Below are 20820 nucleotides of genomic sequence, written 5' to 3'. Positions count from 1 at the left end.
AGAGGCAACCATTTACTACCACTTCTGGCTTCTCAAACAAAGACAATGTCTAATCCAATTTACAATCTCATCTTGAATGCTGAGCAACTGAATCTTCTTCACCAACCTCCCATGCGGGACCTTTTCAGATGCCTTGCTGAAGTCCATGTAGGCAACATCCACTGCCTTGCCTTCATCAATTTTCCCGTTAACTTCACAATGACCTGAGTTACATAGAAACATAGAAAATAGGTGCAGGAGTAGGCCATTCGGCCCTTCGAGCCTGCACTGCCATTTATTATGATCATGGCTGATCATCCAACTCAGAACACCGCCCCAGCCTTCCCTCCATACCCCCTGACCCCCGTAGCCACAAGGGCCATATCTAACTCCCTCTTAAATATAGCCAATGAACTGGCCTCAACTGTTTCCTGTGGCAGAGAATTCCACAGATTCACCACTCTCTGTGTGAAGAAGTTTTTCCTAATGTCGGTCCTAAAAGGCTTCCCCTCTATCCTCAAACTGTGACCCCTCGTTCTGGACTTCCCCAACATCGGGAACGATCTTCCTGCATCTCGCCTGTCCAATCCCTTTAGGATCTTATACGTTTCAATCAGATCCCCCCTCAATCCTCTAAATTCCAACGAGTACAAGCCCAGTTCATCCATTCTTTCTTCATATGAAAGTCCTGCCATCCCAGGAATCAATCTGGTGAACCTTCTCTGTACTCCCTCTATGGCAAGGATGTCTTTCCTCAGATTAGGGGACCAAAACTGCACACAATACTCCAGGTGCGGTCTCACCAAGGCCTTGTACAACTGCAGTAGTACCTCCCTGCTCCTGTACTCAAATCCTCTCGCTATAAATGCCAGCATACCATTCGCCTTTTTCACCGCCTGCTGTACCTGCATGCCCACTTTCAATGACTGGTGTATAATGACACCCAGGTCACGTTGCACCTCCCCTTTTCCTAATCGGCCACCATTCAGATAATAATCTGTTTTCCTATTTTTGCCACCAAAGTGGATAACTTCACATTTATCCACATTAAATTGCATCTGCCATGAATTTGCCCACTCACCCAACCTATCCAAGTCACCCTGCATCCTCTTAGCATCCTCCTCACAGCTAACACTGCCACCCAGCTTCGTTTCATCCGCAAACTTGGAGATGCTGCATTTAATTCCCTCATCCAAGTCATTAATATATATTGTAAACAACTGGGGTCCCAGCACTGAGCCTTGTGGTACCCCACTAGTCACCGCCTGCCATTCTGAAAAGGTCCCGTTTATTCCCACTCTTTGCTTCCTGTCTGCTAACCAACTCTCCACCCACACCAATACCTTACCCCCAATACCGTGTGCTTTAAGTTTGCACACTAATCTCCTGTGTGGGACCTTGTCAAAAGCCTTCTGAAAATCCAAATATACCACATCCACTGGTTCTCCCCTATCCACTCTACTAGTTACATCCTCAAAAAATTCTATGAGATTCGTCAGACATGATTTTCCTTTCACAAATCCATGCTGACTTTGTCCGATCATTTCACCGCTTTCCAAATGTGCTGTTATCACATCCTTGATAACTGACTCCAGCAGTTTCCCCACCACCGACGTTAGGCTAACCGGTCTATAATTCCCCGGTTTCTCTCTCCCTCCTTTTTTAAAAAGTGGAGTCACATTAGCCACCCTCCAATCCTCAGGAACTAGTCCAGAATCTAACGAGTTTTGAAAAATTATCACTAATGCATCCACTATTTCTTGGGCTACTTCCTTAAGCACCCTGGGATGCAGACCATCTGGCCCTGGGGATTTATCTGCCTTCAATCCCTTCAATTTACCTAACACCACTTCCCTACTAACATGTATTTCGCTCAGTTCCTCCATCTCACTGGACCCTCTGTCCCCTACTATTTCTGGAAGATTATTTATGTCCTCCTTAGTGAAGACAGAACCAAAGTAATTATTCAATTGGTCTGCCATGTCCTTGCTCCCCATAATCAACTCACCTGTTTCTGCCTGCAGGGGACCTACATTTGTCTTTACCAGTCTTTTCCTTTTTACATATCCATAAAAGCTTTTACAGTCCGTTTTTATGTTGCCTGCCAGTTTTCTCTCATAATCCTTTTTCCCCTTCCTAATTAAGCCCTTTGTCCTCCTCTGCTGAACTCTGAATTTCTCCCAGTCCTCAAGTGAGCCACTTTCTCTGGCTAATTTGTATGCTGCTTCTTTGGAATTGATACTATCCCTAATTTCTCTTGTCAGCCACGGGTGCACTACCTTCCTTGATTTATTCTTTTGCCAAACTGGGATGAACATTTGTTGCAGTTCATCCATGCAACCTTTAAATGCTTGCCATTGCATATCCACCGTCAATCCTTTAAGTGTCATTTGCCAGTCTATCTTAGCTAATTCACGTCTCATACCTTCAAAGTTACCCCTCTTTAAGTTCAGAACCTTTGTTTCTGAATTAACTATGTCACTCTCCATCTTAATGAAGAATTCCACCATATTATGGTCACTCTTACCCAAGGGGCCTCTCACGACAAGATTGCTAATCAACCATTCCTCATTGCTCAAAACCCAGTCCAGAATAGCCTGCTCTCTAGTTGGTTCCTCGACATGTTGGTTCAAAAAACCATCCGGCATACATTCCAAGAAATCCTCTTCCTCAGCACCTTTACCAATTTGGTTCACCCAATCTACATGTAGATTGAAGTCACCCATTATAACTGCTGTTCCTTTATTGCACACATTTCTAATTTCCTGTTTAATACCATCTCCGACCTCACTACTACTGTTAGGTGGCCTGTACACAACTCCCACCAGCGTCTTCTGCCCCTTAGTGTTACGCAGCTCTACCCATATCGATTCCACATCTTCCCGGCTTATGTCCTTCCTTTCTATTGCGTTAATCTCTTCTTTAACCAGCAACGCCACCCCACCTCCCCTTCCTTCATGTCTATCCCTCCTGAATATTGAATATCCCTGAACGTTGAGCTCCCATCCCTGGTCACCCTGGAGCCATGTCTCTGTGATCCCAACTATATCATAATCATTAATAACAATCTGCACTTTCAATTCATCCACCTTATTACGAATGCTCCTTGCATTGACACACAAAGCCTTCAGGCACTGTTTTACAACTCACTTAGCCCTTATACAATTATGCTGAAAAGTGGCCCTTTTTAATGCTTGCCCTGGATTTGTCAGCCTGCCACTTTTACTTTTCTCCATAGTACTTTTCGTTTCTACCCTCACTTTACACCCCTCTGCCTCTCTGCACTGGTTCCCATCCCCCTGTAGTGAACTAACCTCCTCACACCTAGCCTCTTTAATTTGATTCCCACATTTGTGACACATTTTCCAGTTTGGGTGCCTGTAACACTGCCTTGATCTTCTCTTGTGACTTATGTAAGCCGTGCTTCCTGTCAGTGACATGTCCGCAATATGAGATTTCATTCTTGAAAAACTCCCAGTTCTCTCTTTGCCACAGATCATACTCACTCAGTCTGGTAAGCACTTTACCAAGGTTCTGGAGGTGCACTTCATCATTCTTGTCCGTCATGATAATCTCATCAAGGTAACATTGTGTTCCTGGGATATCTTGGAGCACTTGGCCCGTTGCTCTTTGCCAAATTGCTGGAGCTGATCTGATGCCAAAGCTGAGACGATTATACTGGAACAGTCCCTTGTGAGGAACTTCCTGCTTGACTCCTCGATCTCCATTTACAGATAGTCTTGTGATGTCAATCTTTGAAAACCTCTCTCTGCCTGCCAAAGATGCAAAAATGTCTTCTATTCGTGGCAGGGGATACTGCACAGTATACAGCACCGGTTTGATGTTCACCTTGAAATCTCCACATATGCGAATGGCTCCAACCTCCCCTTGCTTGATCACCAGGACAATGGGTGTGGCCCAATCGTTTCACTCAGCCTTGGAGAGAATTCCAGGAGTTTCCAGGCTCTGCAGTTCAGCATCCACTTCAGGACGTAGTGCATAAGGCACCGGATGCTCTTCATGGAATCTTGGTGTTGCTGCTTCAATCAGTTCAATTCTGGCCTTCATGCCTTTGAGTTTACCAGTGCCCTTCTCAAACACCTTCTCATTAGCATTAAGCAGCTGTGCTGGTCTCTGGTTAATGCTCCCATTTGGGCTGCCGTTGCCTGTTGATGCAACACTGAGAGCTTTGATTGTGTGCCAGTCCAGTTGGATTTTATAACATTTAACATAGAATAGAACAGCACAGCACAGTACAGGCCTTTGGCCCACAATGTTGTGCCGACCCTCAAACCCTGCCTCCCATATAACCCCCCACCTTAGATTCCTCCATATACCTGTCTAGTAGTCTCTTAAACTTCACGAGTGTATCTGCCTCCACCACTGACTCAGGGAGTGCATTCCACGCACCAACCACTCTCTGAGTAAAAAAACCTTTCTCTAATATCCCCCCTTATGATCCCCCCCTTCCTCTAATTCCCACCCCTTACCTTAAAGCCATGTCCTCTTGTATTGAGCAGTGGTGCCCTGGGGAAGAGGCGCTGGCTATCCACTCTATCTATTCCTCTTATTATCTTGTACACCTCTATCATGTCTCCTCTCATCCTCCTTCTCTCTGAAGAGTAAAGCCCTAGCTCCCTTAATCTCTGATCATAATGCATATTGTCTAAACCAGGCAGCATCCTGGTAAATCTCCTCTGTACCTTTTCCAATGCTTCCACATCCTTCCTATAGTGAGGCGACCAGAACTGGACACAGTACTCCAAGTGTGGCCTAACCAGAGTTTTGTAGAGCTGCATCATTACATCACGACTCTTAAACTCTATCCCTCGACTTATGAAAGCTAACACCCCATAAGCTTTCTTAACTACCGTATCTACCTGTGAGGCAACTTTCAGGGATCTGTGGACATGTACCCCGAGATCCCTCTGCTCCTCCACACTACCAAGTATCCTACCATTTACTTTGTACTCTGCCTTGGAGTTTGTCCTTCCAAAGTGTATCACCTCATACTTTTCCGGGTAGAACTCCATCTGCCACTTCTCAGCCCACTTCTGCATCCTATCAATGTCTCTCTGCAATCTTTGACAATCCTCTACACTATCTACAACACCACCAACCTTTGTGTCGTCTGCAAACTTGCCAACCCACCCTTCTACCCCCACATTCAGGTCGTTAATAAAAATCACAAAAAGTAGAGGTCCCAGAACAGATCCTTGTGGGACACCACTAGTCACAATCCTCCAATCTGAATGTACTCCTTCCACCACCACCCTCTGCCTTCTGCAGGCAAGCCAATTCTGAATCCACCTGGCCAAACTTCCCTGGATCCCATGTCTTCTGACTTTCTGAATAAGCCTACCGTGTGGAACCTTGTCAAATGCCTTACTAAAATCCATGTAGATCACATCCAGTGCACTACCCTCATCTATATGCCTGGTCACCTCCTCAAAGAACTCTATCAGGCTTGTTTTTCTCAACCATTCACATTTGAAAAAACACTTTTCAATACACAAAGCTCTAACTGCTGTGTTTGGCCTCCATACAGCTCCTTCACATTCAGTCTGCCTTTGGGGAACACTTTTTCACCTGTGTAGGTTTTTATCATCACTGAGGTCTTCTCTAATGGTATCTTAGAAAACAGTCTGTTGCAGTCAGCCTCTGGATTTATAGACAGAGATGACATGGTATCCAGCTCCATTTTCAATTTTACACCGGACACATCTATTGTGATCCACACAAAAATGCTGGAGGAACTCAGCAGGCCAGGCAGCATCTATGGAAAAGAGTATAGTCGACATTTCGGGCTGAAACCCTTCAGTAGGTCCAGCGGAAGGGTCTCAGCCCAAAACGTCGACTGTCCAACTCTTTTCCATAGATGCTGCCAGGCCTGCTGAGTTCCTCCATCATTTTGTGTGTGTTACTTGGATTTCCAGCATCTGCAGATTTTCTCATGTTTCTATTGTAATCCAGATGATTTTGTGATCTATGCAGTTCCAGGCATGTCATTTCACCTTAGTCAGACTCTGTGTTGTCTGATTCTGTTTTACATTCGGTAACTTCATGCATTTGCTCAGTTTTGTGTTTGAGACTTTTCACTTGGTTGTGCTTTTTGTCTTGAGTTGCACACTCTCTTTATGTGACCTTGTTTGTGACACTTTCTGCAGACTTTTCCTTTGAACCAACAGTCATTTGCATCATGGGAGGATTTGCAAATGACTGTTGGCTCAAAAAAAAGTCTGCAGAAAGATTTTTGGCTTTTTGCACCATTCAGGGAAATGTTGTGCATTTCACATTCTAACCACCTTTTCTGTACTTCTGCTGCATCCTTTATTGCAATGGTCAACGCCCATTCTAAGGTTAGGTCTCTTTCTGCCAGTAGCCTCGTTTGAGTGCTTTGACTATGCATGCCACATACAAGCCTGTCCATTAATACATCATAAAGTCCATCTCTAAAGTCACAGTACTGGGGAAGTTTGCGCAGTTCTACAATGTACTCAGGAAGGCTTTCATCTTTTGACTGGTTCCCTTTGCAAAATCTAAATCTCTCAGCTATTACCAGTAGTTTAGGGCTCAAGTGATTTTGTAAAATTGTAACAATTTCATCGAACATCTTGCTTTGCAGAGGTTACTAAATTGTGTAAGAGACTGGGCCCATTAAGCTAAGAAGTATAGGGGCTTTCTTTTACTCCTCCACATTGTTCATGTTACAATGCAATTCAACCCTCTCAATATACAACTCCCAGTCTTCATTAGCACTTTCAAATTCGTCAACTTTTCCGACTGAAGCCATCGCCACGTTATTTTCACTTTAAATCCAGCGTGTCTTTCACTGTTACGACACAGTGTACTCATGCCTTTGTTAGCGTCCGTTATGGCCTTCTCTGTACTGTTTAACTCTGGCTGTTTCGTCCCGAAACTGTTGGTGTAGCTCATGACATTTCCTGACAGTCAGGTTTGTACTTGTTGCCAGTTTGTTGTGTTCGTGCCCAAACTGAATAAGAGCAAGCATGTGGGAGATGGCTTTAACTGGTGTATTCACATTGCAGCGAGAGGAGAGGGAAAGCAATGCACATACATAGACAATGTGGACACAGACAACAGACCAATACATAGTGCTGGGGGTGGGGGGTGGGTCACTGCTCTAAGAGAAATCGATCCATACATAACAGGAGTGTTCTAAGTTCAATGTTAATTTACTATCAAAGTACCTATATATTACCATAAACTACCTCGAGACTCATTTTCTTGCAGCCATTCACAGGAAAATCAAAATGTACAATAGAATTTTACAAACAACTATACGTAAACAAAGACTGACAAACAAGCAGCGAGCAACAGGCTAGTCAAAACTGCCCAGTGCATCACCGGCACCAGCCGACCTGCCATCAGAACACGTGTGCAGAAAGGTGCCGGAACAGGGCCAGTAACACCAGAAAGGTGCCGGAACAGGGCCAGTAACATCAGAAAGGTGCCGGAACAGGGCCAGTATCACCAGAAAGGTGCCGGAACCGGGCCAGTAACATCAGAAAGGTGCCGGAACAGGGCCAGTAACATCAGAAAGGTGCCGGAACAGGGCCAGTAATATCAGAAAGGTGCCGGAACAGGGCCAGTAACATCAGAAAGGTGCCGGAACAGGGCCAGTAACATCAGAAAGGTGCCGGAACAGGGCCAGTAACACCAGAAAGGTGCCGGAACAGGGCCAGTAACACCAGAAAGGTGCCGGAACAGGGCCAGTAACATCAGAAAGGTGCCGGAACAGGGCCAGTAACATCAGAAAGGTGCCGGAACAGGGCCAGTAACATCAGAAAAGTGCCGGAACAGGGCCAGTAACACGAGAAAGGTGCCGGAACAGGGCCAGTAACATCAGAAAGGTGCCGGAACAGGGCCAGTAACACCAGAAAGGTGCCGGAACAGGGCCAGTAACACCAGAAAGGTGCCGGAACAGGGCCAGTAACATCAGAAAGGTGCCGGAACAGGGCCAGTGACATCAAAAAGTGCCGGAATAGGGCCAGTAACACCTCCCACCCTTCTCATGGACTCTTCGGCTCACTCCCATGGGAGAGGAGGCTGCATGGCATCCACACCAGGGCCAACAAACTCAAACACAGTTACTTTTCCCAAGCAGTAAGGCTGATCAACATCTCCACCCACCACACCCACCATCCACCACTATGCTTTGTTATACTTTCCTGTCGGTCAATTTATGTACAGACACTCCTGTGGCTAACGAGACTTTATGGGCGTAGGAGCAAACTCTAAGCTATCACAAAGATGTTTGTGTGTGTTGCTTTATATAAGCTATCGTGAGTGTCATATTTATTGTGGTTTTTTAAATTATTATTATTGTGTTCTTTATCTTATTGTGGTTTTTATGGAGTAACAATTACTTCATTCTCCTTTACACCTGTGTACAGGAAATGACATTAAACAATCTTGAAGCTTGAACAGGAGACAAACTATGCAAATAAAAGCAATACCGAGAACATGAGTTGTAAAGAGTCCTTGAAAGTGAATGTGTAGTTTGTGGAATCTGTTCAGAGTAGCGGTAATTGAAGTTATCTGTGCCGGTTCAGGAGCCTGGTGTTCCTGGCCCTAAGGCTTCTGTTCTATTGATGTGTCTGGTGTTTTTTTTAATACCAGCGTGTCCTGGTGAGCTGCGGTATCACCCACGCCTGCCTCTGTTTCCCCCCACACCTCCCAGGTGTTACAATGAGTGTCGACATGGCCGGTGCAGTGGGCCCCCTGACTTCACTTGTATCTGCGACCTGGGCTGGACTTCCAACAGCTCGTTGGTGAATCAGACCGGAGTGGAGTGCGACGTCGACTGTGGCTGCAACTTCCACAGCGCCTGCCCCAAGGGCATCGGTGTCTGCGACCAGTGCCAAGGTAAGGGTGCTGGCTGCCTGGCAGTGAGTGGAAGGCTGCACGAACGGGGGGGGGGGTTGTAGGGGTAGGAGAGGAGGGGGCAGAGCTGTGTGTTTCAGAACACGGGTGTCCAGGAGTCAATGAAAGGAGGAGTTATAGTCCAAGAGCACCAGAGCACTTTGACCCGCCTAGTCTTTGCCATCCTGATCTTCTGCATAGTCCTTCCCATTTAGGTACCCATCAGAATTCTTTTATTTACTTATTGAGATAAGGTGCAAAACGGCCCTTTGAGCCCGCAACGCCCAGCAACCCCCGATTTAACCCTACCTTAACCATGGAATAATTTTACAACAGCCAGTCAATCTACCGGTGCATCTTTAGACTGTGGGAGGCAACCAGAGCACCAGGAGAAAACCCGCGCATTCCATGGAGAGGACATACAGATGTCGTTGGAATTGAACTCTGAGCTCTGACACCCCAAGCTGTAAAAGCGTCGCGCAGTCATGGCACCCAAATGTTCCAATTGCTTCTTCATTTACCACTTCTTGTTGCACACTCTCAGTGAATCAGAGTCAGGTTTATTGTCAGTGACACAGGGTGTGAAAAATCACTACAGGCTACTGTAAAAAGTGGTGTAAGTGAATTGTGCAGAAAATGAGCAGTGAGGCAGTGCCCAGAAACCTAATGGCCGAAGTCCCACCAGCAGAGGCAACGAGAAGTGGGCATAGTACCCCTTCAGTATTTCACCTTGACCTTGAAACATGACCTGTGGCTTGCACGCATTCCCTGAATGTCAAAGTCAGAGTTTAAATTGTTAAATGCACAGGTACATGTACGCACAGGGGCAGTGGAAAACTTTCTAGCAGCATCACACACACACACACATACGTGACGGGGATCTGAGGGGGAGCTTGTTCACTCAGAGGGAGGTGCGAGTGCTGAACAAGCTGCCGGTAGAAATGGTAGGTACAAGTTCATTTGTAATATTTGAGGGGAATCTGGATGGATATATACTGTAGGTGGGAGGGGCTTGGAGAGATATGGTCAGGGTGCAGGTAGATGGGACTAGGCAAACGATTGGGTCGCATAGTCTAGATGGGCCGAATGGCTTGGCTATACATTGCAGTGCTCAGTAAAAGCTGAGGGATGTGGGCAAGTGGGTCTAGCTGACGTGGGCACTTTGGTCGGCATGGGTGAGCTGAGCTGAAGGACCTGTGTCCGTGCACGGTGATGAATCATGGAGGGACCAGGAGAAGTCGGTGCATCGGGGAAGTGTTTGGAAGCGAGGACGTGGGGGATGGACGGGTCTCTGACCAGACAAGGGCAGGTAAAGGAAGCAGACATGACTGACCGGCCCCCTGTGATCTGCTTGCAGACTGGACAGAGGGCGAGCACTGCGAGTTGTGCCGGGCCGGGAGTTATGGGAACGCCAGTGGACCAGAGGGCTGCCGGCAGTGTGCGTGTAACGGGCATGGGATCGATGCCCTGGGGCAGTGTGACAGGGCCACAGGGCACTGTTACTGCACCCACCACACCCAGGGCACCAATTGCCAGAGCTGTGCGCCCGGTTACTACGGAGACCCACGGTGAGAAGTGGGTCACCTGCTGAATGGGGTGTGCCCCCACCTGTCCCTTCCCTCACCCGTGACCCATCCCCATCCCCTCCCTCCCTCACCCTGTGACCTATCCCGGCCCCCCCCCCTCGCCCCGTGACCCATCCTGATCCCCTCCCTCCCTCCCTCACCCTGTGACCCATCCTGGTCCCCTCCCTCCCTCCCTCACCCTGTGACCCATCCCGGCCCCCCCCCCTCACCCCGTGACCCATCCTGGTCCCCTCCCTCCCTTCCTCCCTCACCCCGTGACCCATCCCGGCCCCCCCCTCCCTTGCCCCGTGACCCATCCTGGTCCCCTCCCTCCCTCCCTCACCCTGTGACCCATCCTGGTCCCCTCCCTCCCTCCCTCACCCTGTGACCCATCCCGGCCCACCCCTCCCTCGCCCCGTGACCCATCCTGGTCCCCTCCCTCCCTCCCTCCCTCACCCCGTGACCCATCCTGGTTCCCTCCCTCTCTCACCCCGTGGCCCATCCCGGCCCTCTCCCTCCCTCACCCTGTGACTCATCCTGGCCCCCTCCCTCCTTCACCCTGTGACCCATCCTGGCCCCCTCCCTCCTTCACCCTGTGACCCATCCCAGTTCCCTCCCTCCCTCCGTGTCCCATCCCAGTCCCCTCCCTCACTTACCCCCTGACCCATCCCTCCCTCCCTCCCTCACTCACCCCGTGACCCATCCCGGCCCCCTCCCTCACTCACCCCGTGACCCATCCCGGCCCCCTCCCTCACTCACCCCGTGACCCATCCCGGCCCCCTCCCTCACTTACCCTGTGACCCATTCCGACCCCCTCCCTCACTCACCCTGTGACCCAAACTGGCCCCCTCCCTCCTTCACCCTGTGACCCATCCCAGCCCCCTCCCTCCCTCACCCTGTGACCCATCCCAGTCCCCTCCCTCCCTCCGTGTCCCATCCCAGTCCCCTCCCTCACTCACTCCGTGTCCCATCCCGGCCCCCTCCCTCCCTCCCTCACTCACCCTGTGACCCATCCCGGCCCCCTCCCTCACTCACCCCATGACCCATCCCGGCCCCCTCCCTCACTCACCCCGTGACCCATCCCGCCCCCTCCCTCACTCACCCCGTGACCCATCCCGGCCCCCTCCCTCACTCCATAACTTGACCCTTCTTCATAACCCCTTCTACACATTTGCTCACACCCTGGTCGTCATCCAGTGATCTGCCTATGAAACCCCAATACACTCCCTTTCCTCTGTAATTAGACACCCTGCTTCACTCCACAGAGGGCGTTGAACGTGTTCCCTATGTTGGGTGGTGGTGTGTGTCCCTCTAACTGCCTTGCCTCGTATAGTCCGTCTTAGATTGCTACCTCCAGTTCCACATTCGACCCTCCCTCCCAGATGATGACCCCTGTCTCCCTGTCTCCCTGCTCATGGCGCAGCCAGATTGCAGAACGTTTTTGCTCCTGAGCTGCTCATGTTGTGTGTTCCCCAGGGACGATGGGACCTGTTTCCGTGAGTGTGCCGGCCGCACCCTCCTACGCAACGTCTCCTCCTCCTCAGCCCTGGGTTCCCTCAGGGGCAGCGGTATCTCCAGCACCGGCCTTGCCTACTGCCTGTGGGTGCTCACCACCTCAGACTCGCCAGCGTCCTGCACGGACCTTCAACTGGGCACCTGCCCCGTCATCAGCCTCACCATCAGCCCAGACATCCGAATCCAGTGTGGGGTGAGTGTGGGAAACCGATGGTGGGGAGGGTTCTCTGTTGAACTTCGCTTGGCTGGAGAGAGCACACAGTGTTGGATTCTGCTGTTTTTGATCCAAGGTTCTTTTGGAAGTCAGGAAAGAGGCGTAAAACCTGTTCCTTCATGATCATTTTATTGAGCACTTCTAGGGGGAGAAAAAAAGGAAAATTAGAAACGGAATAAAAAGAGGCTAGTAACAAAGTGGAAAGGAAGGGAAAAGAATAAAGAACAGAGAAAGGAAAAAAAGATGGTGAGCCTATGTGTTCAGCTCTTCTTATACCCCATAGATGAGATACATTCCATTCAAATTTGTAGATAAGAGTTAACCAATCAGATAACCCCTATTCAAATAATGTGACATCAGAGAAATTTCCAGAATCATACAAAGGACTGTAACCACTAAGGGACACACTGAAGAATTACAAGTACATACTGTGACCACAAGGAAACATACTAAACTGTTACATGTATGTAGGTAGTTATGTTGAAATAAAAGCAGGCATTAATTGTTAAACTGCAAACAAAATACCAGTTGTACAGTCTAATCCAACGACAGGTTCAAGCCCTTCAGCCCATCTACTCTGTGCCAGCCGGTGTTTTCTACCTAGTCCTATCTACCTGTACCTAGAGCAGCCCTCTGTATCACTGCCATCCATGTAGCTGTTGAAACTTCTCTTTAAAAGTTGTAATCGGACCCGCATCTTCCACTTTCACTGGCACCATCCTCTGATGTTGTTAGGACTTGAATTATTGGGGGGGGGGGTGGTGTGGAGTGGAGAGGCAGGGACTTCATTCCCTGGAACATTGGAAACTAAGGGGTAACTTTAGTGTATATAACCATGGACAGGATGAACGCACAGTCTTTCTTTCCTAACGTTGGAGGGTCAGAACGAGGGAGTGGAGGTTTGATATGATAGGGGAAAGATTTAACAAGCACCTAGGGTGCAGGCTTTTCACCAAGATGGTGGTGAGTATATAAAACAAACTGCCAGAGGAAGTGGCTGAGGCAGGTACATGGATATGGAAGGTTTTGAGGGATAAAGGTCTAATGAAGGAAATGGGACTGGCTAGGAGCTTTGGTTACATGAACTGATCGGGCCAAAGGGCCTGTTTCCATGCTGTGGAAAGTCATACAGGACAGTGGAGAAAAATACTGACTACAACAAAAAATCACAGTCAGACACTAGTCCATGGTAGTGCAGGAGGGGTTTGTAGTGTTCCTTTGCTCGAGGTATCATTCGGCTTGTGCAGGTTGGTTTAAGATCCTGATAGTTGTGGGAAAGTAGCTGTTTCTGACCCTGGTGGTGTGGGACCTCGAGCTTCTCTACCTCCTGCCTGATAGTAGCTGTGAGAAGATGGCGTGGCCTGGTCAGTGGGGATCATTGATAGATACTGCCTTCCTGAGGGAGCATCTCCTGCAGATGCTCTTGGAGGAGGGAAGGTGCCCCGATGGCTTGAGCTGTGCTGACTACCCTTTGCAGCCTCTTTATGTATTTATTGAGATACAGCACGGAAAAGGCTCTTCCAGCCCTTCGCGCCTCTCCACCCAGCAACCACGATTTAACCCTTGCCTAATCACAGGACAATTTACAATGACCAGTTGACCTACTGGCCTTTAGGCTGTGGGAGGAAACCAAAGCACCCAGAGAAGACTCACGCATTCGACAGGGAGGACATATGGACTCTTTACAAGTGACATCGGAATTAAACTCCGATCTCCGACACCCCAAGTTGAATTGGCATCGCGCTAACCGCTATACTACTGTGGCATCTCTTGTGTTCCTGTGCATTAGTGTTCTTGTATCAGACCCTGATACAGCAAGACTAGATACATCTCACTCAAGATTTTGCTTGTAGCTGCAGTTCCTGCAGCTTTGAGTTGTGGATTGAGGTTCTGAATTAGTGGAAGGCAGATTTCAACATCATTTGGTTTATTATTGCCAAGATACGGTGAGACTTAGTCTGGGACTCAATTTTGCACCGGTAAATGTACTTCTTTTCTTCTTCCCCATCATCATGATCTGCCCATCACTTCTCTTAGTTGCTCACCTCCTTCTGTTTATTCCAGTGTCCTCTCCTTTCACATTCCTCCTTCTGTCCTTTCCTTCTTCCAGTTACATCTCCCAGCTTCTCACATTATCCAACACCCACACACTTTACTAAAATATCTGGTTTCACCTATCTCCTGCCTGCTTGTAATCCTCCCTCTCTCCCCATCTTCTTATTCTGGCTTCTGCCCACTTCCTTCCCTGTCATAATCAACCCAGAACGTCAACTGTTTATTCATTTCTATGGTCCTGTGAGTTCCTCCAGAATTTTGTGTGTGTTGAGGGCTTCCAGTGTCTCTTGTGTTAATATTCAAACTGTGAACAGCCCAGGCTACGTAGGAGGTGCTGTTACCTCAAGCCTCACCCTTGCAGTGAGGGACGGAGATACTGATGTGGGGATGAGCAAATTGGGTTATTACTGTCACATGTACCAAGGTACAGTGAAAAACTTTGTTTTGCACACCTACATGGCAGATCATTTCTTTGATAGTACAAGGGAAAACAATAACAGAATGTAGAATAGTGTTACAGTTACAAAAAAGTGTGGTACAGGTAGACAGGTACAAGGCCATAACGAGGTGAATTGTGAGGTTGAGTCCATCTTATTGTTCTAGAGGACCATTCAATAGTAGTATAACTGCAGGGCAGAAGCTGTCCTTGACCTGAAAGAACATACTTTTGTATCTTTTGTCCAGTCAGAGTAAGGAGAAGGGAAAATGTCCGGGGAGTAAGGTGTCTTTAATAATGCTGACTGCTTTACTGAGGCAACGAGAAGGGAAAACATCCACATATGTTGCCTGACTTGCTGAGTTCCTCTAGCATTTTGTGTGCATTCTCCATGGAGAGTCCACAACTCTATGCAGTTGCTGTAATTCATCTTGATTGGATCCTTTTGGTGATACGTCAATAAAAATTAACCAAGAATCAAGGGGGATGTGCAAAATGTCTTGGCCTTCTGAGGAATTAGAGGCACTGGTGATCTTTCCTACTAAGATCTGGGAACCGTATGCTGGGAGAGTGACTTGTAGGTAAATCTTTATTCAGGAATCAAAAGGGCAAGAGTGCAAGAGGTCAGTGCCAATGTGCGCCATGGTACCGTTGTGATCAGCACAATCTATTACAATTCAGGACGGTGGAGTTCGGAGCTTAATTCTGACGGCATCTGTAAGGAGTTTGTACGTTCCCCCCATGAACTTGTGGGTTTCCTCTGGGTGTTCTGGTTTTCTCCCTCAGTCCAGACGTACCAGTTAGTCGGTCATTTGAAATTGTTCTGCAATTAGGCAAGTGTGGGTTGCTGTCACCCTTACACTTCACCACAATTTTTTGTTATGTAGAGATACGGCTCTTTGGGCTGGAAGAGCCTGTTCCGTGCCGTATCTCTGCATAAAATAAAATAAGGGTGAAGTGTAAGGGTGACAAGGCCGGGGTACCTGGGTGTCAAGGGTATCGAGGGCTGGGTGAAGAGAAAAAAGAGGCACATGGTAAGTTGAGAACACAGAATACAGGGAGACCTTTCACTACAGAGAGTATGGAGTCACTTCTAAATGGAGAGTGAGGGCAAAGAAGGATCACAAATCTCACTGACAGATAATGTGAAGTAAATCCCGGGGCTTTATATATATATACACAGTTGCAAGAAGGAGTTTGTGACCCTTTGCAATTACCTGGTTTCTGTATTACTTATAAAATGTGATCCAATCTTCGTCTAAGTCACAATAATAGACAAACACAATCTGCCTAAACTAATAAGACACAAATAATTGTACTACTTCTTGTCAATACTGAGCTCATCATTTAAACAATCACACCCTAGGTTCAAAAAGGCATGTGAACCTCTGGGGTAATGCCTTCTATAAAGCGATTTGGAGTCAGATGTTCCAATGAATGAGATGAGATTGGAGGTGTGGGTTATAGAGGTGCCCTGCCTTATATAAAAGACACACAAAGCCAGGTTACTGACAGAGCCTGCTCTTCTCAAGAAAGATCTGTGTATGTACACCATGCCTTGATCAAAACGACTTTCAGAGGACCTTAGAAGAAGAAGTGTAGAGGTGCATGAAGCTGGAAAAGGCAACAAAAGCATTTCTAAAGACTTGAGTGTTCATCAGTCCCCAATAGGAGAAATTGTCCACAAATGGAGGAAACTCAGTACTGTTGCTGCTCTTTCTAGGAGTGGGCATTCTGCAAAGATTATATCAAGAGCACAACGTGTTTTGCTGAAGAAGGTGAAAAAGAACTGAAGGGTAACGGCAAAAGACCTGCAGACATCTCTAGAACTTGTTCATGTGTCCACTATATGAAAACCACTAAAGAAGAATGGTGTTCATGGAAGGACACCATGAAGGAAACCGCTGCTCTCCAAAAAAAAAAAATTGCTGCACTTTGGAGGAAAAAAGGCTCTGTGCTCTAATACCAAAACCTCATCCCAACTGTGAAGCATTGTGGAAGAAGCATCATGATTTGGAACTGCTTTGCTGCCTCGGGGCCTGGACACCTTGCAGTCATTGAAGGAAAAATGAATTCAAAATTGTATCAAGACATTTTACAAGAGAATGTCAGGGTAGCGGTCAGTCACCTGAAGCTTAACAGAAATTGGATATTGCAAGACAATGATCCAAAAGCACAAGAGTACAGCTTGAGCTTTACAAACTGTCAGTGTCCTGTTGTAACCTTCACCAACCCTCCACACTATCCACAACTCCACCAACTTTTGTATCATCTTCAGACTTAACCCACCCTTCCAGTTCCTCATAAGTCATTTATAAAAATCATAAAGATCTGGATCCCTGAACAGATCCCTATGGACAGCACTGGTCATCGAACTCCAGGCAGAATGCTGTCCAAACACTACCACCTTCTGCCTTCTATGTCATATCCTCAAAGAATTCAATCAGGCTCATGAGGTGTGACTTGCTCCTCAGAAAACCATGCTAACGATCCTTAATCAGAGTATGCTTCTCCAAATACTCATAAATCCTATTGCTAAGAATCTCCTGCAATAATTTGCCCACCATTGAAGTAAGATTCACTGATCTGTAATTCCCAGGGTTATCCCTACTCCCTTTCTTGAGCAAAGGAGAAACATTTGCCACCCTCCAACATCTGGTACTATTCCTGTGGTCAGTGAAGGTGCAGAGATCATCACCAAGGGTGCAACAAACTCTTCTCTCACTTCCTATGATAACCTGGGGTATATCCCATCTGGCCCCAGGGATATCTATCCTTAAAAATTTCAAGCACATCCTCTTTCTTAACATCAAGATATTCGAACATGTCAGCTTGTTTTACATTGTCCTCACAATCACCAAGATCCCTCACATTAATGAATAATGAAGCAAAGTATTTATCCCCTACCTTCCCTGACTCCAGGAATGTTTCCTCTACTATCCCTTACTGGTCCTACCCTCACTTTGGCCATCCTGTTCACACATGTGTAGAAATCCTCGGGGTTTTTCTTTTCCCACTCGCCAGGATGTCCCCTTCTAGCTCTCCTAAGTCCATTCTTCCGTGCTGTCCTGGCTACCTCATAACTCTCCAGCGCCCTGTCTTGTCCTTGCTTCCTAAACCTTAAGAAAGCTTTTTTTTCCCTCTTGACTAGATGTTCCACATCTCTTGTCAACCATGGTTCCTTCACCCTACCACCCCTTCCCTCCCTCAATGGGCAAACCTATCCAGAACCCCCAGTAAGTGCTCCCTAAATAACCTCCACATTTTTGCTGTACATTCTCCGAGTATATCCATTCTCAATTTATGCTCCACTGCTCCAGCTTAATAGCATCGTAATTTTGCCTGCCCCCACCCCCCCAATTAAATACAATCCCGTACAATCTGCTTCTACCCCTGTCCAAGGCTATGGGAAAGGGCATGGAGTTGTGGTCAGTGTCTCCAAAATGCTCTCCCACTGGGAGATATGACACCTAACCTGGTTCATTGCCTTGATCGAGTTTTGTGAAGAAGTAACCAAGTATATTGGCAAAGGTGCAGTTTGTGTGGGCTTCAGTAAGGCTGGTCAAAAAGATGATCCAGGGATGTTGGATCCAAAGTAGGCTTGATAACAGGAGGCCGAGGGTGAAGATGGAGGCTTGATTTTGAATCAATATCAGGTTTATCATCACTGAAATGCTGTTTATTCTGATATTTGTTGTTTTGTGGCAGGTGTACAATGCAAGACATAAAAATTATTATACACTACAAAAATAAATATTGCCAAAGAGGACTAGTGAAGGTATGTTCATGGGTTCATGAACCATTTAGAGATCTGATGACAGAGGGCAAAAAGCTGTTTCTAAAACAGAAGGGTGGGGTGTGCAGTTGTTGCTCGCTGGTCAGCACGGACACAGTGGGCAGAAGGGCCTGTATCTGTGCTACATGACTCTGACATCACCCCCTCTCATTTTCTCCCCCCTCCAGCAAAACTACGTCTACGTTTTCGACGGGATCCCAAGGTCCCTCACTGACTCCCAGCCGGAGAGTGCCATCTACTCTGACCCACGGCTGATTGGCGCCTTCTGCGGCAACGGCTGGGACCAGCCTATCACAGTGGAGGCCCTCTCAGGTAACGCCGTGGCTTAAGGTGACAGGGAGAGGTGTAAAGGGAACCTGATGGGTCGCGTCTTGCCGTGGGCGGGGTGGGTACATGGGACAAGTTGCCAGAGGATGTGAGAGAGACATTTGGAGGATGATTGTACAGGTGCATTGATAGGAAAGGCTCAGCGGGATATGGGCCTAGCACCAGCAAAAGGGACTGACTCAGGTGGGCAAGGGTTGCTTGAAGACGTGGGTTGTCTTCTTACTGCTTGAGAAGGCATTGGTTAGGCCACTCTTGGAGTACTGTCTGCAGTTCTGGTTGCCACACTATAAGGAAGGACTGGACATGAGAGTGTAAGCAAGAGAGGGCACAAAAAAGATGAGCACGAATGCTATCAGGAGTGGAGGGTTTGAGTTTTCAGGACAGATAGGACGAGCTTGAGGAACACAGCAGGCCAGGCTGGATCTGTGTAGGGGTATAAGCAGTTTGACCTGAGACCTTTCATCAGGGCTCATTCATTCCATAGATGCTGCCTGAGCTGCTAAGTTACTCCATCACTTCGTGTGTGTTGCCCAGGATTTCCAGCACCTGTAGAATCTCTTGTGTCTCTGTTCAGGCCGGGATTGTCTTCCCTGGAGTGAAGGAGGCTCAGGCGTAACCCTTTGGAGGTGGTTAAAATCACGGGGGTGGGGGGGCGGGGTGGCGTGTAAATAAGCTGGATAGTCACGAGGGTAGGGGAGTCCAAATCTAGATGAAGAGCCCTCCCACTGTCATCTATAACACTGGGTCCCTGCTGTGTTGTTGATTACGAGGGGTTAATACTGAGAATGTTTGCACTGAATAATATTGTCTCTCTTCCCTACCCTCTCCTACCTCTTTAGGAGTTCTGACCATTTACTTCGAGGCCAACGTGTCCAGGCGGGCTGGTCTGCCCCAAGAGGGTTTAAATGCCACTTACCGCATCCATGGCTGCTCACCCTCCTGCTCAGTTCACCACTTCTGCCAAGACGGGCACTGTGTATGCCAAGATAGTGTTTCCGGTTCAGACTGCCCCTCCCAGCCCTGTCCCAACAACTGCTCTCATCACTTGCAGGCCGGCGTCTGTGACACAGTGAGTATCACTCCACCCGCACCAGGTCCCAGCTCAGTCCTGGCATTACCCGAGGGTTGAAGCTCTGTGTCTGCGCTGTATGAGGGTCCCGACACTGTCCTGTCATGGGGAGGAAGCACTCCCAGTGTCCTGGAGGCGTGGAGACGGAATATCCCCCAGTGACGTGGAGAGGACGTGTGCCCCAGTGACCCGGGATGCACGGGGAGGGAGTGGTCCCCCAGTGACCCGGGATGCATGGGGAGGGTGCAGTTCCACAGTGACCTAGGGGCATGGGAAGCGAGCAGTCCCCCAGCGACCTGGGGACATGGGGAGGGAATGTTTTCCGGACTCATTCTCAGTATTCCAGGAATCGGGACTTTGTGTGTGTGCGGATGGATATGCCGGGAGAGATTGCGGATCTCGGACACACCCGGGAACAATCATCTGGGAGACGCTGACAGTGGCTAGAGAAGAGGGATCGGTGAGTGCCAAGGATTCATCCATTCTTCCCCTCCCCCCCTTCCCTCTTTTCCCCCTTTGCTCCCTCTTCACCTCTCATTTTCCTTCCTCTTCCCCTCATCCCCCCATCCCTCTCAATCCCCCCATTCACCCCTGCCCTCTCTTCATACGACCTGATTCCCCCTTGCCTTCACCCTCCCCCTGCCCCCACTCCCCTTCCTGTGTGGCGGTCCAGGCTCAGACAGTCCCCTCTCACTTCCTGTGGGGTCTTGCAGAATGTAGAATGTTCCCTTTGTCCCACCGTGTCTGCGCTGTCCATGATGCCATTCCGAACTCTCCCGCCTGCCCACTTGCCTGCTCATGGTGCTTCCCATAAGACCATAAAATACAGGAGCACAATTAGGCCATCTGGCCCATTGAGTCTGCTCTGCCATTCAATCATGGCTGATCTTTTTTCCCCCCTCCTCAGCCCCACTCCCCAGCCTTCTGCACGTAACCTTTGATGTCATAACCTTTTCCCCTCCGTACCCTGGCTGTTCG

At 48.3% G+C, this 20820-nt stretch overlaps 1 protein-coding gene across 1 annotated transcript in view; it reads left to right on the top strand.

Moving 5' to 3' along the window:
- Positions 1-20820, top strand: part of megf8 (multiple EGF-like-domains 8) — a 128517-nt gene that overhangs the window by 62155 nt on the left and 45542 nt on the right. Inside the window, exons 22-27 of the mRNA XM_072250330.1 lie at positions 8684-8868; positions 10223-10433; positions 11907-12138; positions 18614-18758; positions 19613-19842; positions 20189-20302. Of these exons, the coding sequence (XP_072106431.1) occupies positions 8684-8868; positions 10223-10433; positions 11907-12138; positions 18614-18758; positions 19613-19842; positions 20189-20302 (1117 nt within the window). The remainder of the gene's footprint in view (positions 1-8683; positions 8869-10222; positions 10434-11906; positions 12139-18613; positions 18759-19612; positions 19843-20188; positions 20303-20820) is intronic.

The sequence above is a fragment of the Mobula birostris genome, unplaced genomic scaffold, assembly GCF_030028105.1.
Source record: "Mobula birostris isolate sMobBir1 unplaced genomic scaffold, sMobBir1.hap1 scaffold_282, whole genome shotgun sequence".
NCBI classification, from domain to species: Eukaryota; Metazoa; Chordata; class Chondrichthyes; order Myliobatiformes; family Myliobatidae; genus Mobula; species Mobula birostris.
Note: the sequence above shows the minus strand (reverse complement) of the source record. Positions and strands in the feature narration are given on the sequence as shown.